The sequence below is a fragment of the Neofelis nebulosa genome, chromosome 18 (genome assembly GCF_028018385.1).
Source record: "Neofelis nebulosa isolate mNeoNeb1 chromosome 18, mNeoNeb1.pri, whole genome shotgun sequence".
Taxonomy (NCBI): domain Eukaryota; kingdom Metazoa; phylum Chordata; class Mammalia; order Carnivora; family Felidae; genus Neofelis; species Neofelis nebulosa.
This window is the reverse complement of record NC_080799.1, coordinates 7,529,991-7,557,266: the sequence shown is the minus strand read 5'-3', so window position 1 is coordinate 7,557,266 and position 27,276 is coordinate 7,529,991. Positions and strand designations below refer to the sequence as shown.

The following is a 27,276-nucleotide window of genomic DNA, read 5'->3' as shown; positions in this document are numbered from 1 at the left end:
AAGGAGACCCTTGAGAAACTATAGGAGTGTGACTGAAACAGCACAGGCCCTTTCAATGTCACCTCCAAACCTCAGTGCTTTTGGTTAGGAAAGGGGGTTGGGGGTGGCTGGGGAAAAATAAGAAAAGGCTCCTCCTCCTACCATGCAACAGACCAGCTTCCTCCCTTCCTGGTTCTAAGCAGAGAAAATGGGAAACAAGGACAGGGGCAGAGGGGTAATCAAGGGGGACAGAGAAAAACACTGGGAGAAGGGGACAGAGCATGAAACACCCAGGGAAAAGGGATGGTGGTCCATGCTGGGAGAGCCACCAGGCGATGGAAGGAGAGAAGGGGCTGGGAGAGTGGGAACACAGACCCAAGACAGGATGGGTTCTGAGCCTTGCAAAGGTGGGGAGGCCATGCCTGGCTGGGCGAATAGCAGCAGCTGGAAATATTTCCAGAAAAGTCCTCAAAGTAAATAAAGTGATAACACAGTCTCCATCTCTCCTTGCTGTTCTGCTGTTAAAGGACATTGGGTAGAAAGATCCAGTGAATCCCAAGAATGAACAGCTGCAGGGCCAGAGTCCCTGTGCAATGTGGAAAAGGGAGGAACCTCTCTTGACAGCAAGGCTGAGTGCTGGGCCTCTCCTCTGCCACATGAGGTGTTTAACCCACGCTGGCTACCTTGTCACCACACAAACAGCAGAGACACCATGGCTGTTGACATAACATCCTCAGGTGAAAACAGTCTGGAGAGGGGCTGAGGATGCACCGACCTGGCAGTAGTCCACTGGTCTACCGGGTCTACTCGGATGAGACTGTCTCCATGCTGGCACTTCCTCCTCTGTCCACTGGCACCCCCCCCACCCCCATCACCCCCTCCCTGCAGCCACCTAGCTCCCACTGCACACGGGGACTCCAGCCATGTCCAGAAAGGAATTCTAGTCCCTGGCCAACAGCAGCCATCATCTTCACTGACCCAGCAGCCACGTTGGGGCCCCTCAAACTGACCCAAAGCAAGACAGCTAGAGCCATTTCCTTTTTCTTTCAAATGCAGTTCTTTTCCAACATTGCCTGCAACAGCTTTGGTGCAGAGAATTTTGTGGTGGGGTGGGGAGGCACGTGGGAAAAAGAAAGGAGAAAACCCAGCCAATTGCACAAAGCCTTTCCCTGGAAAAGCCCAGGCTCTGGGGTGGTAAGGACTTGTGACTACCCTCCCCACCACCCTCTGGAGCTCCGGCTCTGCTGGTCGAGGCACAGATGGGGATTCATTCCATTCCCCATGTAAAAGAGCTGTCTGGGAGCAGAATGGCGGTGTGTGTGTGTGTGTGTGTGTGTGTGTGTGTGTGTGTGTGTATAATAGACTATATTAGAAAATTCTCTATGTATAAATATAAAACACTGGTATCCAAACATGACACCACAGCTAACTAAAGTGCTTGACAGGAATCGGGCATGTCTAAGTATGTAGGTAAAACTATTTATCCTGAATACCAGGATGAGGGAGGGAGCCAGGAAAGCAAAAACATGGAGGGCCTCCTTGCCCCGTGGGGGTGGGGAGAAGAGGTTGAGCTGCCTCCCACCCACCTCCACCCCCGCCCAGAGCTTTCTCAGCCTGTCTGATCACCATCCCAGGTCAACACCACACATCATCTCCACCTTGACCCTACTTTTCCCACTGTGCTTCTGTCCACAAGGAGACCAGCACGGATGTTGTGGACACGGGGGAAGGCTTGCTCCCATAGGGGTATGTTGGTCAGTCTGTGCCCACAGCTTCCTTCGCCCACGGGGTTGGGAGTGAAGGGACCACTATGTATGCTGAGGGCAAGACAGGAGGATTATTGTTATCATAATTAATAATTTGAGAAATCAAACGCCATCGCTCCTCTAGGCCAAGCCCTGACTTCTCTCTTCTTGGGCCTCCTGCCTGGGTTGGGGCTGGAGGGAGGATGGGAGGAAGCCCTGGGGGCACCTGATGGGCAGCTGCCCTTTTATCTGCAAGCCCCAAGCAAAGCATTAGCACTTCCACCATCCCCAAGACCCCTTCCCTACAAAACAAGGCCCGTTCTGGTCTCAGACCCACAAAAATGCCACAGGCAAATGGTCACCAGAGCTCCTGGGAGTAAAGGGGCCCCAGAGGGCAGGGAGGAGGCCCCCCCCCAGGACACAGTGCTACAAAAATGGGTTGGTGGTTGGAGGTTTGGAGGCAAACGGGCTTGATGAGGATCCAGTCTGGAAAGAAACAACAACCACAAATTAGAGGATTAGGGGAGAAGAGCTGGAGGCCACAGAAAAGATGCAGCCCAGGATTCCTTTCTCCCCAGAATTACTGTGGTGAGGGTTGTGGGCAAGTCAGTGAGTGGAGGCGAGTTGGACGTGAGGGGGTGTGAGCCCACTGACTAACCCACTCTCCTGCCTGGCCAAGGCAGGGTTTTCATCCCACACTGCTCTGTTCCAGAAGGATTCTGTCCCCGGCCCTCAGAGAGAGGCCATACTCTACACTGAGGCCGTGCTGGCACTCACCATGAAGGGGTTGGTGGATGTCCCAGATGGCTGGCTGAGTTGCCTCTGCCCCAGTTTGGCTGATCCTAAGTCACTGAAGGAAGAGCCTGGGAAGCAAGAGTAAAAACTAGGCTGCCATAAACCCTGCCCCTCACATTGGTGCTGACCAGGCGCATCCGGCCTCCCTGCTGGGTGGGCACCTTTACATCACACAGTGGCAGCAGAACTGGGCCTTTCTAGGGGCACCTGGGTGGCTCAGTTGGTTGAGCATGCAACTTCGGCTTGTGTCGTGATCTCATAGTTCGTGGGTTCAAGCCCCGCGCTGGGTTTTACACTGACAGTGAGGATCCTGCTTAGGATTCTCTCTCTCTCCCTCTCTCTCTGCCTCTCCCCTGCCTGTGCCCTCTCTCTCTCTCTCTCTCTCTCTCTCAAAAATAAACATTAAAAAAAAAAAAAAGACTGGGCCTTTCTAAAGTCAGGGAATAAGGGTACAGAGCAGTCAGAGGACACAGGAAGGTCTGTGGCTTCTCTGGTCCCCCTAACGGTTCAAAAGGGAACTAGCTCAGATGTCTAGCTCCCAAATATCCCTAATATTCATTGCCACCACCCCCCCCAACCCCACCCCTGGGGGTGGGGAATGGGGGCAAGAGAGGAGGGTATGGTCTGAATCCCTTACCATTCTGTTGCTGAGTCATCGAGGTCTGTGGGGGGAACAGCGGTGGTGGGAAGGTGCTGACAAAGGCCCTGGTGGGTGGCACTGTCTGGGGGAAGCCAAGCCCAGCACTGCTCATCCCAAAGCTGGGCCCTGTGGAACGAGGGACATGAAGTTCATGCGAAGTTCTGGAAGGCAGGCTGGAGAACAGTTCTTCCTAAATCTCTCCAAATTGGGGCCATGGGATATAGTTATTCCTTAACCAGAGGTACCCCACAGAAGTACTCTGACTGAAACCTTCCACTTCCATGCAACCTGGCAAAACCTGCCTTCTTCCTGTACCCACAGCTTGTGGCATGGAGGGCACGGGTGGGGCACAGAACCAGGGGCAGCTTTCTGCTACCTGTCAAACTGCATCAACTAAAGCAAATGATTAGCCCTCTGTGTGCCTCAGTTCTCTCAACTATAAAACTGGAGTCCTCCTCTCTCCTAGGGCTGCTGTGGAAAGCAAATAACGGGTGTAAAGCACTCAGCAGTGGGTCAGCTTGCTAGCCGTTATCAGTCTGTCTTCCTGGCCTCAAGGATTTTGAGAACAGCTATGACAACAACAAAAAGGCAGGTGGTGGGGTGAGCAGGCCTTGGAAGAGAGAAAAGCTGAGGCTGGGGAGGAATGTGGGATCCATTAGCTGACAGGAGCCGGGACCAGGGGCAAGGTTGCAGGTGGGACACAGGAGGGAGAGAGGCTGGGGGCCTGGCGGGACACTGCCCAGGGGCAGGAAAGGAGAGTGGCTGCCACATCCGTCATTAAACCTTCAGAACTAGCTCAGGTAAGGAGGATTCTGTTTTCTGAAATATATTCTGGGACTCGGGTGCTTCTGCTCTTTGCCCACTAGGTGGCCTGGAAATTACACCGGGTCTGGCCTGGTGAAGGGCAAGAGGGAGACTTTCAGGACTACCACAGCTGCCTAGTGAGGCTGCTCCACTCCTCCCGACAGTGGGGTGCGTGCGCGCGCGTGTGTTTGTGTGTGTGTGTGTGTGTGTGTGTGTGTGTGTGTGTGTGTGAGAGAGAGAGAGAGAGAGACAGACAGACAGAGACAGAGAGACAGAGAGAGAGAGAGAGAGAAGGGAGAGAGGAATCCAAGCCCAGGAGAGCCAGGGCCAGCACAGTCCTGGGGCTTACCTGCGGCCAGGCCATCGGGCTGGAACGGGTTGGTGGGAGGCAGCTGGGGGTGAGCAGCAGGCGCTGTGAAAGGGTTGGTGGAGGCTGCTCAGGGTGACATGGGGTAGAGGTGGGAGAAAGAGAGGGTCACTCTTCTCATTTGGTTACTACTGAGATGACAGCACTCATCTAAATCTGGTGTGCTCTTTATCCACCCTCCTCCCTGTTTCCTCTCGGCCTTGGATCCCTTTTCTGGGTCCCCTCAGGCAAGACTCACCTCCAAAGGCAAGCCCTGTGCCGCTGCTTCCACCAGCTGTGGCCGACTGGAGCGTGGGGACCTGGCCGGCCACCCCGAAGATGCTGTGACATGGGGAGACAAGTCAGCATGCAGGGCACCCAGGACCAAGGACAGAAGCTGGGCAAGGGACCGGGAGATGGCAAACCCTGTCCTGCCCAACGGGAGGAGCAAAGCAGGCTGGGAAAAGTGAGGCTCTCCCTAAGACTCTGTGAGGTCTGGACCTACCTGCTAGGGACACCTCCCGCTGGCACTCCGGGCCCCAGGAGGCTGCCCATATCTGCGAGGCTGTTGGGCTGACTGGCAGGTGCCAGAGGAGAGGCACCAAATGGAGTCACGTGGCTGCTCCCTAGGCAATCACAGGAAATAGAACAGGGAGTGCTCGGTGAGGCAGGATGGAAGGGTCAGACGAGACGGAAGTGGGGGAGCAGGGGGTAAGCAGCAGAGTGATGGCACGAGGGGTTGGGTTCTCTGAGCCATTTCCCTCTGGATCATCTGGTTCAGAGGGCCCTGTCTCCCACTGAGAATTCTAGGCCACATGCTACTCAGGCTTTCTCAATCTCCCTGGCGGTCAAAGCCACCACTGCTGAGAGAAAACGGCTCTTGTGTGTGTCAGGTCATTGTCCCTGCTGCTCCAGTTTGACTTAAGGTTCCCATTTTTTTCCTCAAGATGTGGACAAGTCTGTCCTTTCCTCAAACCATTTATGGATCAATCACAGGAATGAAGGGGCAGGTAGAGGGGATGGGGGAGGAGCTGTGAAGGGCAGAAAGGCCCAGACACTCGGAGCTGCTGGCTCCTGGAATGTGGAGACCAGTGCCGAACACAGATCTCCAGCCATCATCGAGGACTCCCACCAGAGCTGCCCCCTCTCAGGAGGCCACCCTAGGCCAGGAGCTTCGATCAGGGCTGGGGTTCACTGAGCAGGGCTGAGTGGAAGTTCCCCTGCCCTCTCTGGTCATCACATCTAAAAAGAAAAAGCATCACGTGGGAGGCTTACAAAACAGCCTGAGGAGCAAGTCCAAGAAATCCTGAGCAATCTCATCTCTTGGGAAGAGGCCTGGGGCCCTGTCATTTGGAGAAAGCCTCTTTATTTGTGTGCCTGTCTCGGCTGTATGATGGGATCCTGTTAACCACTCTGGGCTGCTGTGATGGTAAAATGAGGCTGCAGATGGAAAAGGCTTGCTTTTTCTGAGTGCTGGAAGACTAGTACCGAAGGAAACAAACTTTGCATGGTGTCTGCCACGTGACAGTGCTCAGGAATTGTTTGCTGAATGACTGTGTGATGGGCAGAGTGAGGAGAAACGGAGTCTAGTTGGGGCCGTACCCCCTGCTACTGCTGTGACCTTACTGCAAACCATCTTATTTTCCTGAGCCCATTTTTTCTTGCCTTCTCATAGGGTGGCTGTGAAGACCCCCTGCGGTGAGTGAAAGTGTTCTGAAGTCTGCAAAGCATAATACAGATGTGACGTATTATCATAGCCTCTGATATAAGAAACTATTTCCAGGGTCAACAGAAACAAGACAAGGTCTCAAAGGAAACGTGATGGCTGGTTCAGATCGTAAATACAAGTGAACAAGAGCCCCCCCTCCCTCCGCCCTACTCTCAGCTCCAGCCTTCCCACATGCTCTGCGTCTGCCTTAAACAAAGGCCCCACCCGTGGTCCCACTCACTCTTCCAGCTTAAAGGAACCAGACAGGCCTTCTCTGACCTCAGTCTGAATTACAGCCTGGTTTTCCTCTCATAACACCTCATTCTTTGCCTTCACAGCACTTGATATCTCTGCAGTGACATATTTTTGTTTACTTCTGTATCAGCTGTGTCCCCCACTAGACCAATTCCATTGCCAGGGATTTTCTTACAGATAGAGAAGTTGCAAATGTGCAAAACATGACACATGCAGGGTTATTAACTGCAGCACTGTTTAACAGCAAAAGACTAAACAGTCATCATTCATCCTAAATATTCACCAAAATGGGACTAATTAAAATAAATTATGGTATATACATAAGCAGGACTATTGTGCTGCCATAAAGAAATGTGTACTGATAAAAAGAGAATCTAACAGTACTGTTCAGTTAAAAAAATAAATAAAGGTGCAGAACAATATGCATATTATATCATAAGGTGTGTAAAAAAAGAGAGAGAAAGAGAAAATAGGACAATAAAAAAATGGGTAAGTGAAGGCTACAGGCTCCTCTTCGCAGAGACATGGCTGTGAAGAGCAGGGGAGACAGGAGCCGAGCCTGGATGAGGCTGCAGAAACATTTGTAGGTTGGGCAACTTGGTGCATATTTGTGTGGAAAGGGAAATGTGGTGGCAGAGTGGAAAGAGCAGAGATGAGATTCAGACAAGAAAGCTGATGGCAAAAACTCAGTAGAGACAGGGAAGGACGCAAGGGTAACCTTCACAAGGGGAGAAACTTTTTCCCCCCAGAGATGAGAGGGAAAGGAAAAGATAAAGTCATAAGGCAAGGGAGGAACGGCAAAGTCAGGCTGATTCTCAAATCTGTGTTGTCCCTGCCCCCCTCAAGCTTCAGCCTGGTTTCTCCTAAGTTTGGGGCTTTTTTCTGAGCCCCCCAGAGCTATCATGCTCCTCCTTCCCTAAAGGGTAAGGCTGTATTTTCCCAAAGCCTTTTGTGAAGGGGACCTTCCCTGTGCTGGGCATCTCCGGCTCTGATCAGAGAAGCAGAGTTCAGCAGGGAAGGCAGGTGCCCAGGGCCTGCCGGCTGCAAGGTTCCAAGGATGGGCTGCTTCCTGAGTGCCAGTGCTCGCCTCGGCCACTCTCTTCTTCAACCCCTGGGCTTTCTACAGGAACGAGTGCTAGGCTATCACGCCACTGAGAACACTTGGTGTCAGTCCTCTGCACTCCACTGACCGTCAGGAAGGCTGGGAGGCCAGCAGGCTAGGGATGAATCTTCTGATGCTTAGGGCCGCCTGGGCCTTTCCCTGGCAATGACTCAGGGTACGTGGAATTTCTGAGTGAGCACTTAGGTCACACTCTTCAGTCCTGCTCTGGGGCCTTCCTGCCAGGGAGCTCCCAGGCTGAAGGAGGCGCTGTCCTTCTGTCCCGAGGCCGAGCTGTGCCTCCTTGCGGACACTAGAGGGCAGAGCCGGCCCTTGCTCAGGCGGCCACGATGCTGCACTTTCGGCCCATTCTCAGAAAGGAGGCCGACTTAGGAATACCTGAGCTCTGGTTTGCTTCTTCTACACCTCCAGAGCCTCACTCCTTGCAGCTGGATTGGTATACATGCCTTCCAGCAGTTTCAGGGGCAACTGCAGTTTTAGAAACCTCCCTTCTCCATACTCCCCCTCAGAAATATAAAAATACAACCAGGCTTGTCAGAAAAGACACCCACCACTCACCCAATTCTCCCTACTTCATACCCCATAGTTCTTTATATCACATTCACAGAACCATCCTCGTGATCATGGTGTGATCACGGTGAATGGGATCTGCCACCCATCAGCCATTCGGTTCTGGCCAAGTCACAGGCCAATTTGAGCCAGTTTCCTCAGTTGCAAAATGGAGATCTTGCCTTCCTCATGGAGATGATGTGGGGATGCTCTTAGCAAGGGCAGGAGCCTCGGAGAGGCTGGTTGGCTCTGGCTGGCTGCAGACCGTCTGTTTTTTGAGATGACCAGACACTGGACAAAAGTTCATCTCAGGTGCAGCCAGGGAGGGGACTAAGACGCTGGCACCTTCTTTCTTTCCTTTTTTAAAGGCGACCCTTTAAGCTCTCTTTTTAAAGCAACTGACTGTGACAGGAATGCATTTCTGAACGGACCAATTTTATAACCACCTTGTACAGGCTGTTTCCTTTTGAGCTCTCATTCCCAGGAACACTTCCCTCTTGTTACTCTGAATATTCTTGTACCAACTTACATTCTTACTGAGAGCAGATTAAAGGGCCAATATTCCCACATGGTACCCACCGTTATCAATCTTTAAAATTTTTGTGGATATAATGTTCAAAATTATTATCTTACCCTGGTTTGCATTTTTTCTGATTAGTCAGGCTGGGAACATTTTCATGCCCCCGGGTTTTTTCTGTTTGTTTCCCTTGCTCGTTATCCTATTCTTCCTTATTGATAGGGGTTTTAAAAAACACATGATAGTTGTTAGCTTTTTGTCTGTTTTCCATATTGTAATTATCTTTTCCTTGTTTCATGCCTTAAAGGACATGAAGCATTGTTACAGGATATGTTTTAGGACACCTTTTATCGTATAGAATGTGACCTATGCAATTTCTATTTGTTAGAAATTTATGTGGTGTTGGGGCGCCTGGGTGGCTCAGTCGGTTAAACGCCCAACCCTTGGTTTCAGCTCAGGTCATGATCTCACAGTTCATAAGTTCGAGCCCCGCATCAGGCTTAGTGTTGATGGCACAGAGCCTGCTTGGGATTCTCTCTCTCTCCTCTCTCTGCCCCTCCCCTTCTCGTGCTTTCTCTCTCTCTCAAAAAAAATAAAAATAAAAAAAGAAATTTATGTGGTGTCTCCTAGTCCATGGTCAAAGTATAAAATGCTTCTGTGTTTGGAAATTCTATCTTTTGATTACAAAGTTCTACTTATATTTATTAGGTCAAACTTGTTCAAGTGTTACTCAAATGGCCTACTTTCTTCCTTATTTGTCTATCTACTTTATCTACTAAAATCTTGTGAGTCTGCTGTAGGCCCCCTCTCTGTTGCTTTATTATATTTTCACTGTGTCTAACGGTTTTTGCTTTATTACTTTCAAGGCTACCCTGGTCAGGTACTTTAAGTTCGTAATGTGAGAATGTCTTTGTGAATTTTAACTTTTATCAATATAAAATGTCTCTCCTTGTCCCATTCAAAAAATAAAATAAATAAAATAAAATAAAATAAAATAAAATAAAATAAAATAAAATAAAATAAAATAAAATAAAATAACAAAAGCAACCAGACAATTTGTGGTGGCATAGTGGGAAGGATGTGGGCAGAGTGAGAGTCGAAAAATCTGGGCTCTGGGCCGAGCTCTGCCACGCTGTCGGCTGCACAGCAGGGAAATTACTGAACTGCTTCATCTGTAAAATGGCTAAATTTGAAGGGGTCCTTCCAGACCTCAAAGCTCTCGGCTCCAGAGGACCTGAGATAGGCTTCTACCTTGGGTGGGCTGTGGGTGGGAAGAATAACTCACCAAAGCTGTAACTTCCAGTTAGCATCCGACTGGCTGGCAGTGAGGGTATAGAAGGGGGAAGGGTGGGTAGGTGGGGGAAGGGAGAAAGAGAGAGCATCAGTCACTGGCTTTCCCTAGATATTGAGTCTTTACAGCACTCTGGCTGCCCTCCCCTGTGTCCAGGATGTGCAAAGGTAATGGGCCAGCCCCAAGGCTATGAAGACTTAATGTCTGAGGACTTAGGGAGGAACCAGATGCTTTAGGGCAGCTGCCTTTAGGGTCTCTTTCAACTGCTAAACAACACAACACAGTTTACAGGCTTCTGCTTTAACAGGGATGGGTGAATTTCTGGAGACCAGCTTGCACTTTGACCCAGCTCTTACCTTTTGGGCAGTGTACAACATGAGCCTTCAGAGCATGCTACAGGAAAGGTCACATCCACTCTTGACTTTTTGAGGACTGGGGACTCCCGAGCTTCCTGGTTCTGACCTCCTATGCACACCCTGCACGACTCCTATACACACCCTGCACGACTCCTGCTGCAATTCAGCTGCTTTCCTTACATGACAAAATGGAGAAGCGCCCTTCTTCCTGGCAAGAATCTCATTAGACCCCTCTCTTCCTTTCCCGGGGCTTCTCCTCTTCATCCTCTGTCTCCTTTGCCTAGTTCTCTAGGTTGGTGCAGATGTGAATGAAGGGCGATACATGGATGTGGAAAACTGAATGCAGTTGGAAGAGAGAAGGGGATCTGGAGAGAGCAAGGCAAAGTTTACCTGTGGGTGTTGGCTGGGCCTGGAACGGGCCTTGGCCAGCTGGAGGAATGCTTCCAAATGCAGAAGAGGCAGGGCTACTGCCAAAGGCATCAAAGTTGGCAAAGCCTCCGTGGGAAGGTGTCTGGCCTACAGGTGGAGGGTATATAAAGGCTGCATATATAAAATGTACATATAATCGATATAATATACACTAATTCCAAAGGCCAAAGGCCACTGATGGGCCATCTGCCTTTCTACAGGGTCCTCTTCAGGGAGAGATGGCAGGGGCTGAGCAGAGGGGATTTCAAAGGTCTCCAGGTTCACTCCCCGCCATCTTTTATCCTTACTCCATGAGGCACTAACATTTTTGTCAAGACCTCATTCGGGCTTAATCATGTGAAAACAAAATTAGTTCTGGTGGGGGAAGGAGCTTGAAAGGAAAAATGGAAACTAGACGCCGCTTTATTCAACACTCTGTTGGCTACTGCTGATCTTTGGGAAGAGGGCAGGGGAAATGGAAAACAAGATAATCCCTCAGCCCCCATTTTAACAGAGAAAGAAAGTAATAAAAAGGCTATTTCCAGTGCTCTAAAAGGAAGTGCTAGGAGTCCCCAACTGTAACGTTTTCTGGTCAAACTTGCAAACATAATCCCAGCCATACTCATTTGGCCCCAACCCTCCCGGCCTTGAGGCTCCACAATTCCCATCACATTCATTTGTGTGAAGTGAGCTAGAACCAGGTGAAATCTGGTCACCGCAAGGGCGTGAATTCCTCGTGTCCTGTGTACATATATTGCAAGAATGTTCTTGTCCCAAATCCCACTTACCCCCAAAGGCTGGGAATGCAGCAAAAGCTGGTGCCACCTGGGGAGCAGCAAAGGGGTCTCCACCTATGTCAGCCAGCAGGTCAGTACTGGCTTTCTTGACTGAGGAGTGGACAGGTGGCTGGGAGCTCCGGGGCTGGGACGTCCGAGGCTGAGACTGACTGACAGACTTGAGAGGAGAAGGCATGACATAGAGCACTTGGACCAGACATGACCCGGCCCCCGCATGACTCCCTAGGCTGCCCCCAGATAGGCAAGTGGAGAGAGAAGAGAGGGAGAAACTGCCCTCAACTGAGAGACTTTCCTGGGCAGAAGCTGCCTTAGCCCCTCACATGTCTAACTCCTCTGTCTTCTCAGTATACCAGTTCCCAGAGCCATACATTTTAAAGCCTGTCAGTGAAGGCAAGTCTGAGATATACAGCGATGTGGCCAATGGTCCCCCTGGACCTGTTACTGCCTCATCTTTCCCAGGTGCTCAGGCAGTGTCCCGGCCCCTTCTGTGTTTCCCTGGAGCAATGGTCAGGTTTGAAGCCGTTACTCTGACTTCCCTAAATATCACTTCCTGTTGGGTTCTTTCTTCCAAAACATAGGAGTCCAAGGGGAGTCTAAGACATGGGTAATGGCAGGGCTGAGAGCCAACTCACATCTCCTATACTGCTGTCTGCTATGTCCAGGGCATTGGATTAAGGAAACCAATAGCCCTGTTTCCCAAAACCCCAACCAGTCTCGGAGGGAAGATTTGAGAGTTACCTGGCTAGAGGTGGAGGCAGCAGCAGAGAGAGATGGCACGGGATCCCCTAGAAGAGTCCGCAGGGGCTTCCCTTCTGGGACGGAGCCCTGGATGGGGGTGGAGGCACTGCCTTTGGTATAAGCGGGCCCCTTGACTTGGTCTGGGGGGACATACCTTTGAGAAAGAATAGTCAGGTGACATCATGGGCCATGCTCAGCTTAGGCACCCAGGAAGCACAGGTGACAGAAGTCCAAGTCCCTTTTCCTTTTCCCACTAATTCTCTTTTTTGAACTGAATTTTGTAACTCAGCACATTTTGCTCATCTTGAGAGTCCTCTTTACCATCAGGTGCTCATTCTTTTCTGACTTGTGCCTGTTTTTCTCTCCTCTCTCCTTTCTCTTTCTGACATCAAACCATCTGGGTTTCAAGTGATAACCCCTCAATAATGCCGCTGGACAGGCAATCCTATTTTCCAACTTCCTTTTTATTTCCTAGGTGTTTCTGCAGGTTCTCCTCCTTAGTCCCACAGAAAAGTTTCTGCCACCTCATCTTCTAAGTGCTCACAATCTATCCTGCCAGCTCCTGCTACTTCTGATAAAATCCCCTCCACTCCAATGCATGTGGTCTTTTACTTTGGAAGTATGTTCTATAGCCAGAGGACACCCCAGGAGGGACTCCAAAATGCTGTTATGTCCACAACAATCCCCTTGATGTCTGTGTTCTCTTCTCCACCCTATAGTTACCCCCCAACATGCACACAGGACTGAGATCAGACAATAGGAAGTGCCACTGGGGAGAGAAAAGGCAAGGGACAAGAGAGACGCTGTTTTCGTCACCAGGAAAACAGAACACACAGATAAATCATGGATGAAACGATGGGGTAAAAGCACAAAACTCTCGGACATGCTTCCAGCCGCCTCTCTGCATCTATGGTCCCAGCTGAGCTATAAATCTGACCCACACCCCCTCAGGTCCAGCACCCCCTCTAAGCAGTCTAATGTCTCCCCAAAAGAGGGGCATCAAATCTTCAAGGTTAGTGACCGGTAACAAGCTGTCTTTTTAGGTAGCTTTATTTCTTTGAAGTCAGAATTGGGCCCTAACTGAATCTGGGTGGAACACACTCAACCCAAGTCTGGCCTCTCGAGAGAAGCCCCAATTCAAGTCTGGAAATTAGCCTGTCAAACAAAGAATGTCTTGGACATGTGTCTCTATATAGCAATCTCTTTCCTCCTCCTTACCATCTCTTCTTCTCATATTTTTCCTGGAGAAACTCCTTCACCTTCTGAGGATCCCTGGAGTCTGGTATTAATGACGTCCGAGCATCAAAAAGACCCAGCCAAATCTTCCTGCATACCTAAAGGAACGGAGTCAGGTGACAGAGGAGTTGAGGCAGAAAGCATGAAATGGGAATGATACCACTTCCAATGTATTCATCAATACATATTTATTGAGCACGGACACAGGGTGAGGATCTGGGTATACCTACAAAGCAGACATGATCCCTGTCCTCACAGAGTTGACCATCTAATGGGGAGGTCCTGCCTTAGATAAATAGAAATAGATTTATCATTACATAGTATGACACATCTTATAAAAGAAAATAGAGGGCCCTGAGAATTATGGGGCACTAAATCTGGATGGGGGTGGGGTCAGGGATAACTTTCAGAGCTGTGGCTTCCAGAACACCCTCCAGAGGCCTTCCCTTGTTTGCACCCCAAGTAAACCAAACACCCGCAAGCTAGGAGTACTGTTAACACCAAAGACAGCATCTTCCAACCAGCAGATTTAGCTGGGGAAGGGGTTTAACTCACTTTCAAGTACATGACATGAACTTAAACCCAGGGTGCTGAGGCTCAGGTCAGGAGAGCTGGCTCTAGGAGATCTTACTCAGAGGGGCTGGCCCAGGCAACTCTGAATGCTCATCAGTGTGGAGCTCTAAATGTCAAGGGACAGTTTTCCTTGTGAGTACCCAGGGGTCACCCCCTACACAGATTTTGCTCCTTTCCCTAATTCCTCTAACAAGGGCCTAGACAAATCACAATTTGTATAACTAAGACTCCATGAATATATAAATATACGTAAGGTAAGACACATTTTAGGCTAAAAAATAAAAGAAACTTGGCCAAAAAAGAAGGCTGTAGGGTTTTTCTATAATCTGGATGCAAAGTTCACCCCGGCCAATGGGGCAACTACACCAGTAACTGTTCCGTCAGTGGTAGCTCACCTCATTTCCACGGGATTGCAGGAATACTACTTCAGGCTCAGTGAAAGTTGTCATGGAGATGGACTTGACTCGGTGAGGGGGGTTCAGGCCTCTCCTGTGGGAGAGAAACAGAAAGAGAAGTACAATGCAGTTAGCCTGCAGGTCTGTTTATGGGAGGAGAGGGAGGGAGAAAGAATAAAACAACACATAAATTAAGCTCAGGTAGAATTTCCCGACTGAAGCTAGTTCCTAATTCAAGGAAAGATGGGAAGCAAGAACGTTTGGGAGGTTTTTAATCAGAGACAGGGACGACAGAGTCCAGAATGTGTTGTGATCCCACTCATTCTGGAGAGTAGGGCAGAGTCCGTCCATCCAGAAGCCTTCTCTACTTTGACAAGGTTCTGTGTTCAACCTGCAGGCTGGGGGTACTTCTGGGAACTCTGAGATGTGCCCACTTCCCATTTCCTGTTTTACCACTGTTTTAGACCTGGCTGCCCCTCCTCTTTGTCTAGACAGAAAGTGTGTTGGTAGAGATGAACAGGGTCCCTCTCTTTCAGGAAGAGATCTCTGGGAAAAGAAATAGTCCAGACTCTGGGTTCTAGATCGATCGATTGATCTTTCTTTCTTTTTAAAATTTTTTTAATGTCTTCATTTATTTTTGAGAGACAGAGAATGAAAGGGGGGGGGTGCAGAGAGAGAGGGAGCCACAGAATCTGAAGCAGGCTCCAGGCTCTGAGCTGCTAGTGCAGAGCCCAATGCGGGGCATGGGGCTCCGGGCTCAAACTTGTGAACTGTGAGATCATGATCTGAGCGGAAGTCAGGCACTTAACTGGTTGAGCCACCAGGCGCCCCCTAGATCTTTTAATGAAGCAGGAGGAAGTCAGGTTCAACCATGAGATAGGAGATTGGCATGAGTCAGGAACATATATCCTGTAGTGATGCTTTTGTGTTTAGCTCTGTGTGTTCTGTTAACTCTCTGAAAAGTCTAGTTCTGCCCACGGAAGCCCTGTGGAGATTGCAGTAGACAAGAAGGCTTCCTTGCCCCCACTCAGCTGCCCTCTGGAGTGTTCTAACAAGGGAAACTTGGCGCTAAGCCAGGTTCCCCTTTCCCTTAAGTTTTACTCTGGTCTAGACCAACGGCACTCATCAGATGAAAACAAAACGAGCTAAGCCAAAACAAATAAATCAGACCCTAGGACCACGATGTGAAAGAGCCCAGGCACATGCAGGAAAGACAGTCTCAACTGATGAGGTCTCTTCAGACTTTTGGTCTCCTGGGAAAAATCGGCAAATCAAGATGGGAAAACAAAAGTAACTCTAGCATAGGGTCCTGGTTGATGCCATCAGGAAAGCAAAGAGGGAAGTAAGAGATAACTCAATTTACCAAATGGAAATCCTAGAGAAAAGTGGGGAGATGCTTATGCTTTTGCACACACAGTTCATGCTTATGCGTGCACACACAGATTAAATGCGTCCTTGCCAAGTCTAGAAGAATGGCAGTACACGTGTTAGTGTACGCGATGGCAGTGGGGTGGGAACAGGGGAGAGGTGACAGTACAGAGTGAACAGTGAAGGGTGCAGCCCCTTTGTATGATAAATTACTGATTATGGGATTCTAACAAAGGACAGGACACTGAAGGCTACAATCGAAGGCAGTTTCAGCAATTCTGCTGCTAGGCTTTTAAGTAAAGGGTCTCAAAATACTCCTTTAAAAGACAGTATCAAAGAGGACTGATGCCCCAAGGAAAGATTAGAGCAGTGAAATCCAAAAGCAAGGCTTTGTAACTACACGTCAAACAACAGCTCTTAAACTTGATCTGCCCTGAAGATTCTCTTCTAATCACATTTCAGAGATATTCCAGTTTTCTCTCCCAAAGCCTCTCTTATAATGGCCTTGTTTTGTTTTGAGTCCAGACAGCCTTTTATATCCTTTCCCTTACCCTTGCTAACCTTAGTCCCTAGCTAGGCCTTCCCTCTCAGAATGCCAGACTGCTCTGAGGTCTAGCTAGAGTGGATCTCTCCATCCTTATGATCCCAGCCCCACCTCCCACTAACAAATATTTGCTTTGCCAAAATACAAGGCATTATGGTAAGCACTTTGGGAGATACAATAGACAGTTGTTTATCACTATATATCATATATATCATATAGCACCTAATCCTTGATCACCAGGACCTTGCTTACAAGGCCTCAAGGAGCCTGGACAAAGATACGTCTCAACACAGTTGGGTGCCATTCAGGCACACACAGCCTGATCAGGGAGAATGTGGCATCAGGATGCAGCAGTGGGGGAAGGAAGAGAAATGGTCATGGGAAAAGTAAAATATATTATGTTTACTCTAGAAAAACAGATTCTAAGCCTATCACAAAAAGGTCATTGACATTTCCGGAAAGGACAACCAGGAACTGTTAGCAAAGTGTAAACAGGGAGGTGTGCTTCCTTGTAGGGGGAAGGGGAGGGACTTGACTCACTCATCAGTCTAGAGGGGATGATTAGAACAACAGAACTTCCTATGGCTGAGCTTGGACTGGAGGGGTTTTTTTTGAGGGGGGGGGGTTGCTGGGGGGTAGAAGATAGGATGAAGGGAAAGCAGAGAAAATAAGTGATTTAGGTGCTTTGGGCCAAATGAATCTGAAGGAACAGGATGTTTCCATAGCACAGTACAAAAAGCACTGCTCTGACCTTGATGTCTGTAGACTAGATTATGTATAACTAGAGCCACAGTTTGGGGGCAGGGAAAATTCTCTATAACGCAACACTCTGCAGCCCAGGAAGAAAGAGGACCTAGTTACATGGCCTATGAGTCAGAGCATTTGTTTCTGAATCAGAGAGAGGCCATCGCTGGCTGACAGAAGCAATTTAGAAACAAGAGCCCCTCTCCTCCCAGTAGCTGCAATCGAATGGTCTAGGGGTACTAGGTCTCCCTGGGGTCATAGCAGGGTCATGCAGTGGGCCATATCTGAGTCACTGGCCTGGAATCAAACAGACCCAGCTCTCCAACTTGCACCCGGTCTCCCGAGCATGACTCTCAGGTTCTCCCCAAAAGAAGTGAGAGCTGGAAGGAGGCACTGCCCTTCGGTTATCGCAGCAAATCCATTCTGTTATTTCTAACCAGGAGGTGCTGGGGAAACATAGAGATAAACTTATTTGCCCAGAATAGGGCATGTTTTTCCAACTGAGAGCAAGTACATTACTAGGACTCAAGCCTCAGCCCTGTCATGACGCCTTCTTTAACTTCAGTTTCTCTTTCACAGGGCACCTGACCAGCATTTGAAGTGCTCTGAATTACTGGCAGTGAAGTGACTTGCAAGGACCTGAAAGCCCGCCCAATTCTTTCTCCTTGCCTCTCTCTCCCTTCCCTTTGATTCTATCAAGCATACTACTGTTTCTACAAATACCACACCTTTTGTTTTTCTGTGAGCATCACCCTCACAATGGCCCATATTTTACTTCTGTCTTGCTTCATGAAAGTCTTGAACCTGCTCAGCTGCTCAGATAAGAAGGTTCTGTCAGGTCAACAATGGAAAAAAACAGTTCCACCCAGCACCCAAGTTCTTTCATTTGTACCAGATTTGGACTTGGGAACTCCTGTCTTCTGAATATTTCATGTTCAAATTCAAACACCCCAGAGGGGGTTTCTTGCTTCTGGGATTCCAGTCCTCTGCCTCTGAGCAGGGTTCAGTGAAACCACTGCAGTTCTTGGACCCAAACATCACCCAAAAGAGTCCCTATTAGAGATTCTTACTAGTCCCTAATAGGAAGGCTCCCCTATTTCCCTCCTCCAGGCTCAATTTCACTAATTTTAGGAAACTTCTTCCTAATCTAAAATCCCTGCCTCAAGCCATTTCCTGTAGTTCTTCCTTAGTGACAATGATAAACAGCTGTCCACTCGTGTAGAGCACACAGAATCCCCTGCTTTCTTCTTCAGGCCTATTCTCAATCCTTTTACATTGTTCCCTCTTCTTCTTCTGTCTTTGGATGGAAGGTGAGGTGGGAGGGGTGAAGGGATGGGACTAACACAGGGGCAATGAACACATCTACCTCTCTAACCCAGATGGATGGAAAAGTACTGAATTATTTAACACCACACTACGCCTTTTCTTCCATGGAGATAAAAGTACTTCAACTAGGAGGGCACCTGGGTGGTTCTGTTGGTTAAGTGTCCAGCTCTCGATTGTGGCTCAGGCCATCGTCTCACAGTTCGTGAGTTTGAGCCCTACGTTGGGCTCTGCGCTGACAGCATGGAGACAGCTTGGGATTCTCTCTCTCCCTCTCTCTCTCTCTCTGCCCCTCCCCACTCGTGCTCTCTCTCTCTCAAAATAAATGAATAAACATTAAAAAAACCTGCTTCAACTAGGAATCACTACTAGCAAGCCAGATGGGGAAACTAAGGCACAAGGAGGTTAGGAACTTGTCACAAGTAAAGAGCTGTCAAGTACATCTCCTGGCACCCAGCCTAGAGCTTTGTCCACCTGAATCCTGAATTAATCCCATTACTGGAATAAAGTTGTGCAGAAGTAGAGGAGACAAGTATCTATTACAGAGACCAGAAGGTCAATGGATTAAAAAGAATGGACCCAAACAGCCCGGTTGGGGAAGTGTGCCACATATTTTGTTGAAAAAATTGGGTGTCAAAGGTAGTGCCCATCCCTGATGTCAAAGACATTGCAGGACTCAAGATCTATTTTCTTTCTAAAGAAAAGCGCTTTATCCATCAAGGCATCCAGTCAAACCGGAACAAGAAAACACATTTAAGGCACTGCTTTGGAAAAAGCACTTTTTAGCAGCAATCTAGCATCATTCTCTAGTAGGAGAGTTAGACACAACTAAACAAACAAGTGTATGTATATGTTGGGGACATGAAATCTATATCTAGGTTAAGGAAACTAGGTATTGGATGAAAACCAAATGAATAAAACTAGGTCAAATTTGGGACCTACAATTGTGGCAGCATGTACATAAATTTAGAAACAGCAAAAACTAGCAGCTTCTCTCTCAGTCCCTCACACCAACGCTGTAGTTTTCTGCTAGAGCTGAGAAAATAGTTCTCATTAAAAAAGAAAACGAGAAAGAGCTCACACATGTAGCAATGAAGCCATAGGCATACCCACCCACCAGTATTAAAATCGAAAATTTCTCCAGATCCTGGGAAATTCAACTTTGGCTGGAACAGTCAACTTTGCTACCTCAGCACGTGTAGCCAGCTGGGAACTCGGGTGATTGTGCACACTGCCCTCAGAATATTCCATTGCTCTAAGAGGTGGAATATTTGTAACATACTCAGCAGAAAGCTGCCTTTCAAAATAAAGCCAGTCTCCCTGTCTCCTTTCTCTGGCTGTGGTTCTAAGTGTGGTATTTGAATTCCCTGCCCCCAATACCCTCGTCATTTTTAACAAAGAATATACTCTTTTCATCATCATAGCTCAACACGAGCTCCCATCACTCTCCAGCCCATGCTACTTCACAGCACTCATTACTACCTGCAAATATACATTTAATGATTGATTTTGAGTCCACAGTCTCCACTATGATGTAAGCTACATGAAGATTGTACTTTGTCAATTTTGTGCACTGCCGTATCTCCAGTGCCTAAAACTGTGTCCGGGTCTTTTTATTTATTTTATTTATTTATTTATTTTTTGTGTGTGTGTCCGGGTCTTAACAGGCACTCAATAAATGTGTTGCCAGACTGACTGAATGAATGTGCCACCTCCACATTTTTCACTTCCCAGTACCACAACATCCTAATCTGTGGGCAACCATGTGGATTTAAGATGTTAACTGGTATATGTGTCACTGGGAAGCCATGCCCCTCCGCTGCCTGCTGAACTGTGTGTGTCCCCTCTTCACTCTGCAGCCAGCAGCAGTAAGCGTCCCTCACTCATTCTATTTCCGGCTCACCTGCCAGCACCCAGCCCCTCCCAAGGTCCATCAGAGGGCACACGTAACACTTTGCGAAGACCCTTTTATAAGGTTTCTATGCTTTGCCCTACTTAGTTCATGCTAATTAGAACTCCAATCAGCAAATGAGAAGCACCATCAGAACCCTGGCAGACAGTCACAGCCAGGGAAACTACAGCTTTCTTGAAGAAGTTTCTTCTGATATCTCTCTCCTTATAATCTTGACATGCCTTCAGTTCAGCCTCATTTATTGGCCCATCCTCTTGATCCTCCACTAAAAACCAACAATAATGAGCACAGGGGAAAAGTAGTAAAATTTTGCAATTTGTGCACTGATATTTAAAGAGAACCGTTCCAGCAAAAGAAAATCAGGTTTTTAATGTGTGCCAGATCCCTTGACCCTCCTTCTGTCCTGATTGAGGGAATACTCATTATAGAAGTGAAATGTTATCTATGGGAGACTTTAAACCAAGATCTATGAAATAATGATAATGGTGTCAGCCCTCCCATTTAGTCAGTGATTTATCTTTTGTGCTGCGCAGCTAGCTGTGGGAATGAATTAACACTATTTCCAAACAGTTTCTTCCCAGGACCTAGACTCTGATATACCATCAATTTTATCCCCCTGTTTCCAGACTCTATAATCAGATTTCCCTTTTCATAACAGGATCTTCAAGAATCTGTTCTTTCTCTTTCTGCTATAAACATTCCTAAACGTTGCTCCTTCTCTCCTCAGACTGTTCGTCCCAGACTCAAGTCTATCCTTCTGCTTCACTTAAGTCTCTATCTTTTGACACATTCCTGTTTGCGTTCTAATCATTGTCCCAAGAGCCATAATGACGTTCACTAAGACCAAAGTTATAATACACAAGTGAGGTTGATCAGAACATAGAAGTTTGGCAAAGGAGGTAAAAACGAAACAGAAATAATCGTACACTGTATCTTAGGAGACCTGGATCTTCATTTCTGGTCTGTCATGATCATAACTAATATCCAACAAGAAATGCTGAGAACAGCAACCCCCATATGGCATTGGATAAATTACTAAACCTCTCTTTGCTTCTGTTCTCCCATCTGTCATGTAAGAACAATACTGCCCGCTCCTTGGCTCCTAATGGTATAAGAAACAAGGAAAGCACCCCTTGTTAAATCTGAAACCAACCGACCAAACAAACCAATGCATTAAAACAATACTAAACAAGTCCAAATAAATCCCTTAATAAACTCACGGAAAAAGAGAGATACAGCATTGGTATCGAATGCTAACCAGGCATCTAACCAAATAATTCCCTAAGGGGAAAAAGAACCCTACTCTATAAGCAGAATTCTGGCCTAGAACTGTGGCTCTAAATTAGCTCAGGCATGACCAAATCGAGTGCCAGTGCCAAGTGTAGCACTGCAGATTATACAACAAAACTCCCCCAAATCTACAAAGATGCCAGATGCTACTACCAGGATCAAGCCATGGCAACAAGAAGCTTAAAGGTGTAAACTATTACACTTAAGGATGGTTCATCCAGATACCCAAACCTCTGGAAAAATTAAGCTCTCTAACAGGGCAACCCAGCAGCTCCCATCTCTTAAAATTTGTAAGAAATCTACCTCTGGGTAGCATCCCAAAACCCTGCGACATTAGGGCCTGCACCTGAACACTGGAACATGGTTCCTTAGCTAGTCACTATGTCTATGCTGTCAACTGGGCTAACTTATCTATTTTAAATCGGTTTTTCCATCTCACACTCCAGGATGGGCACAAGCTAATAGAAAAGTATGCTTTATCTAGGGCCCAGTTCACTCTACTTCTTTCTTACTTGCCCCCCCCCCCAAAGTTCCCTTGAAAGGTGGGTGTCATTCTCTGGCCCTTTAAATATCTAACCACCTTCCCTTCAACTCTCCCCACATTCGGTTTGCCTCTCCTCCCTTAGGGAGTTTCTCCCTTCTTCTTCGGTGTCCTTCCTTTCTCCTGCAACGCGACTCCAATCGTGTCTTGTCTCCCCTGCCAATTTCCCTTCCCCATGACACCTCTGCAGCGGGGGACCCTCTCAGCACATCAGGCGCATCTCCAGGCCTCCCCGCCGCCACTACCTCAGCTCTGGCCCTGTCCCTTCGCCCCAGATCCCTGCTGTCCCCAACGCCGACTCTCCGCTGTCCCTTCCCGGTCCTGCCCCCTCCCCACCCTCCGCGCCAGTCCACTCACAGGAGGCCTGAGCAGGTGGTGCAGACGAAGCTGCCCACGGTGATATCCACGTAGGTGACCCCGCGCTGGGCGCACTCGAAGCAGTGGCGGTTCCCGGCCTGGCTGCAGCCGCCCAGTTCCCGCACCCGGCGACACCACACCTCCGAGGCCGCCTCCGCTTCCGCCTTTCCCCCGCTGACCCCGCCACCCGGGCCTGGACCCTTCTTCGCCGCCATCACCATGGTTGCCTGCACCCTCGGACCTCCTCCCCGCAAGTCAGCAATCGTCCCTTCAACCACAGCCGCCTTCCCGCCTCCTCAGCCTCCTCCGCACGCTTGGCTCCCCTGACAGAAACTACGGAGCCGGCGACGTCCGCGCGAGACTCCTCAACCCCTTGCCTTGCCTATTCTGCACGCTGATTGGTTGTTCTCCCCCCACCTCCTCACTCTGATTGGCCCGACATTGGACAGCCTAGGGTTGCGGGAGCCGCCAACGCCTCGCCCCACCGCCTTCACCCTAAGGCCTTTCCCATTGGTCCTCAGAGACCCTGCCCCTAGAACCGTGCGTGCCCTCTCCCCGTCCCCGCCCCCTCTCGCCACTGCCTCCACGGCGGCCCGCCTCCCAGATTCGATTGGTGAGTCCTCGGAACTCTGGCTCTGACGTTAACTCTGATTGGCTACCGCGGCGGCAAAGTTAGCGCGCGAGAAAGAGTAGGTGTCTCGCGCGTGCGCAGCCTTGTTCCTCCCGGCTGATGACGTTAATTCCCGCCAAATTTCAAAGGCATCGCCTCCGCTAGACTGTGCAGAGAGGTATGAAAAGCAGAATGAAGTGGCATATAAGGGACCAGGAATGGCGTATGAGGGGCCGAGGGGAGGAGGAAAAGAAGGGAGCTCTCGGAGGAAGGGAGGGAGAAGGAGAGAGAGTGCTTGTTTTATAAGTGCCATTTCATTCACTCCTACCCTATGCCATAGGAAATCTCATTTTACAGAGATTTCATTATACAACTTCCCGTAGGTCACACAACTGTTGCATGGCCCAGCCAGGATTCTGATCTGAGTCGTCTGACTTTAGAAACCCTGCTTTTACCAGCACACTATCCGTGGAATAGTATTTGACAAACACGTAGTGAGTGTCTAATATAGATTTCAGTCATTGTGCTAGACAGTGGAAGTCCAGCAGTAAACCAACCCATTAAAATTCCTATCCTCATGGAGCTTACCTGCTAGGAGGGGGAGGCAGACAACAAACTGAAATTCTTCATCAGTTAGTGATAAGTTCTATGCAGAGAATTAAAATAAGGTATTGTAAAGGAGAGTGACTCACTGGGTGTTTTAGATTGGCTACGGGAATCATCTCCAATGATGTCCCTCAGTGATATTTAAGCTGAGACCCGAATAACTGAAAGGAGTTAGCCATGAGAAGATCTGAGGAGGAGCAACCCAAACGGAGGGAAAGCAGGTGCAAAGCCCCTAAGGCAGGAAGAAAGTCAGTGTTTTGAAGCAGCAAAAAAGAAAACCAGAGTGACTGGAGCATGATGACTGAGGGAAGAATGGAGGGGATTGTACCGGAGTGAGAACTGATTGTGTGGAATCTTCCAGGCTTTGGTAAGGAGTTTGAATATTCTTCTAAGTATGATGGGAAGCTGTATTAGTTAGAATTAGGTCCTATGACAGAAAACCTCAAATAACTGGGACTTAAACAAAATGAAGTTTATTTCTTTCTCATGTAGAAATCTAGGTAGGCATTTCAGGGCTGGTGGGTTGCTCCACCATGACAGGGACCCAGGCTTCTTCTATCCTGTTGCTCACAGGGCATTACCTCCACTCCCAAGTTCACCTTGGGATCTGTTCCAGCTTCAGCCATCATACCTGCTACATGTCTTTTTAAAGACATGCCAGGAGACTGCACACAACTTCATTGGCTCTCACTGGTCAGAACTTGGTCACATGACCACACTAAGTGCAAGGAGGAACTCTGGAAAATATGTTCTTTATTTAGGGCTTCTATGTGCTCACCTAAATTTCAGAAGTTCCATTATTGAGGCAGAAAGAAAGAAAGAAAGGACATAAAGATAAACTACATAAACTACAGTCTCTGCCACAGAAATCATTGGAAGAATTGTAGCAGGAGCAAGCCATGATCTGATTTTCAGTTCTGAGAAAAAAAAATCATTCTGTTTACAATAGGGGACATGGTTATAGGTGGGGAAGGTTGGAATTAGGGCAATTAAGAAGTGAGTTCAGCAGTCCAGGTGATGGTGGCATAGATGGATAGACCAGGGCGGCAGGAGTGAGTTGGAGAGAAATGGGTTGGTTCTGGGAATGTTTTGGAGGTAAAATCCATAGGATTTGTTCATGGATTACATGTGGAGGTAAGGGAAAGAGGAATCCCTGGCAACCTCGCTAGAGAAGCATTGTCCAACAGAACTCTCTGTGCTGGTGGAAATGCTCTGTATCTGACTGTCCAATATGGCAGCTACTGCCTATCAAGCACTTAAAATGTGACTAGTAAAACTGCAAACCTGACATTTGCATTTAATTTAATTTTAATTAATTTAAATTTAAATTTAAATAGCCACATGTAGTTAGAGGCTACCATATTGGGCAAAGCAGCTCTAGATTTTTGTTTTGAGCAACTGGTTGGCTTATGGTGTCATTTATTGAAAAAAGGGAGACTGTAGCAGGAGCAGGTTAGGGGATGCTGAGAGACAGAAATTGGTAGCTTTGCCTTGGACATGTTGGTTTGAGATCCTTGCGAGGCCTCCAAAGAGCTGATCAAATGGGCAGATAGATATATAGTCTGGATTTGCAGGTGAGGCCAGAGCTGGAAATGTAGATGAAGGAGTCATCAGTATATAGGAGTTATTTAAAGCCACAGAATTAGATGCATTTGTTTAGGTACAGCATATAGACAGAAGCGGGCCCAGAACTATGCCCTGTACACCCCAATGTGTAGTTTGTTATCACAGCCACAAAGTACTTCAGTGACCCCAAAAGGAGGCAACGTCAAGTCACCTTCAGATAAGACAGATGTGACATCTCACGCCACTTTAAATGTTCCTTCTAAGTTTCAGAGTTCACTGTCTCAAAGTGCTGCCCATTCCTCCTCTATTTCTCGGTAGCCAAAAGTTATTTCTTACTGTTCTGAAACCTGGGACAAATTGGTAGACTTAGCTACCACCAAACCCTGATATGTACAATAGTGGGGGAGGAAAATTGGTACATTAATATGGATTTTGACGGTTTTCTGTTAATTTGTGCCTCTGGGTGTGGCGATGCCCAGCGAAAGGAGGCAACCACCTCTGCCTCTCCCTGGCCCTATCAGCGACTAACAACCCTACTTCCCCTTTATAATCAGGGTTGCACAGCTAGTATAGGAACACCCTTTGCTGCAATTGCCCTAGTGGGAGGAGGAATTCCAAAAGGCCAGGTGGAACCCTTACTGAGTTCCCTGATGACAGCACCTCATCTTGGACAGTTACACCCACAGAGCATGAGTGGTTTGGGGTATGGGAAGCATACCATTATCTTTTGAAAGCGAAAATACTAAGAGCTGCCACCCTCCACCCCCCACCCCAGCCCTCTGTATTGGCCGAGGGAGAACTGACACTGCATTTCAGTCACTGTTTGAGATCACATGTCACTTTCTACCAGAAAGTGTCCCAGCCTCACAGGTGCAGTCTCTTGGATACTGCCAGATCTGTTTTCAGAACACCATTTCATTGTTCTGTAAGGCCAGCTGCTTCTGGTGGATGGGAAATATGATAACGGCCCATGGCTTGCCAACTGTCTCATTCCTGTCCCTGGGAAGTGAGCTCCTTGGTTGGAGACAGTTTTGTCTGTGTTCTGTAAAATCAGTAATTCCAAGAGTGGCAAAACAGAGGCATGACCTGTGGGGAAAGAAAACCCAAATACAGAATAAATGTTCCTTCCAGAGTGTATAATTCACCACACCCTCTGTAAAAGAAGGGACCCGATAGAGTTGACCTGCTACGACATTCCTGACAGGTGCCCAAGAAGCCTGGTGGTCCATTAGGGCTTCAGGACTATGTCCAGCTTCCTACTGAATTAACTTACTGTTTATTTATTTTTTTTAAACATTTATTTATTTTTGAGACAGAAAGGGACAGAGCATGAGCAGGGGAGGGGCAGAGAGAGAGAGGGAGACACAGAATCTGAAACAGGCTCCAGGCTCTGAGCTGTCAGCACAGAGCCCGACGTGGGGCTTGAACTCACGGACCGCAAGATTATGACCTGAGCCAAAGTCAGACGCTTAACTGACTGAGCCATGAGTAAGCCACTGAGTAAGTTAAGGTGCCCCTTAACTTACTGTTTATAATACTTTTTTTCCAGTTGATTTTCTTCATTTTTCCAGATAGAGATCACGTTAACTTCAAATAAGGATAGTTTTAGCTTCTCCTGTTTTGGTTTTTTGTTTTTTTTTTGGTCCCCAATTACTTTCTTTTGTCTAATTAAGTTGTTTGAACATCTAGAACTAGTTAGATACTAGTAGACATCTTTTCTTCTACTATAAGGAGAGAAATATCAGAAGGAACTCTACAACCAAGTGGTAGTTTCTCTGGCTATGACTGTCTGCCTGGGGTCTGGTGGTCCTTCTCATTTACTAATTAGAGTTTTAATTGGCATGAACTAGGACAAAGCATAGGAACCTTATAAAGGGGTCTTAACAAAATATCACCTGTGTCTTTTGATGTACCATGGGAAAGGCTGGGAGCTAACAGGTGGCCCATAAGCAGAATTCGTGAGGATGCTCACTGATGCCTGCAGAGTGAGGAGGGAGCACACCCGGTCCAGCAGGCAGAGGAGAGGCAAGGCCCCATGGAGACATATACACCAGTTAACATCTTAAAATTATTTACTTTAATGGGAGTATATCTTTATTTCTCCATACGTCTTGATGTTGACTTTTTGGCTAACATAAATTGTATTTTACCATATTGAAGAAG

General features: G+C 48.0%; 1 protein-coding gene across 3 annotated transcripts; it reads right to left on the bottom strand.

Annotated features, from left to right (window-relative positions):
* Positions 1 to 1,012: 1,012 nt before the first annotated feature.
* On the bottom strand, positions 1,013 to 22,711 carry AGFG2 (ArfGAP with FG repeats 2). Of its 3 annotated transcripts, none has more exons than XM_058711114.1 (13): positions 22,332 to 22,711; positions 14,253 to 14,346; positions 13,267 to 13,382; positions 12,049 to 12,202; positions 11,302 to 11,467; positions 10,496 to 10,621; positions 9,744 to 9,776; positions 4,815 to 4,935; positions 4,569 to 4,651; positions 4,313 to 4,375; positions 3,157 to 3,285; positions 2,502 to 2,587; positions 1,013 to 2,210 (listed from the first exon to the last, which is right to left on the bottom strand). In XM_058711114.1, the coding sequence occupies exons 1-13, from the start codon at positions 22,550 to 22,552 to the stop codon at positions 2,151 to 2,153; spliced, it is 1,452 nt and encodes a 483-aa protein (XP_058567097.1). In that variant the 5' UTR covers positions 22,553 to 22,711; the 3' UTR covers positions 1,013 to 2,150. The 3 variants fall into 3 exon arrangements, with proteins under 3 accessions (XP_058567097.1, XP_058567095.1, XP_058567098.1); XM_058711112.1 differs by having other exon boundaries at positions 4,313 to 4,396; positions 22,332 to 22,709; XM_058711115.1 differs by lacking the exon at positions 9,744 to 9,776 and having other exon boundaries at positions 4,313 to 4,396; positions 22,332 to 22,709.
* Positions 22,712 to 27,276: the final 4,565 nt, after the last annotated feature.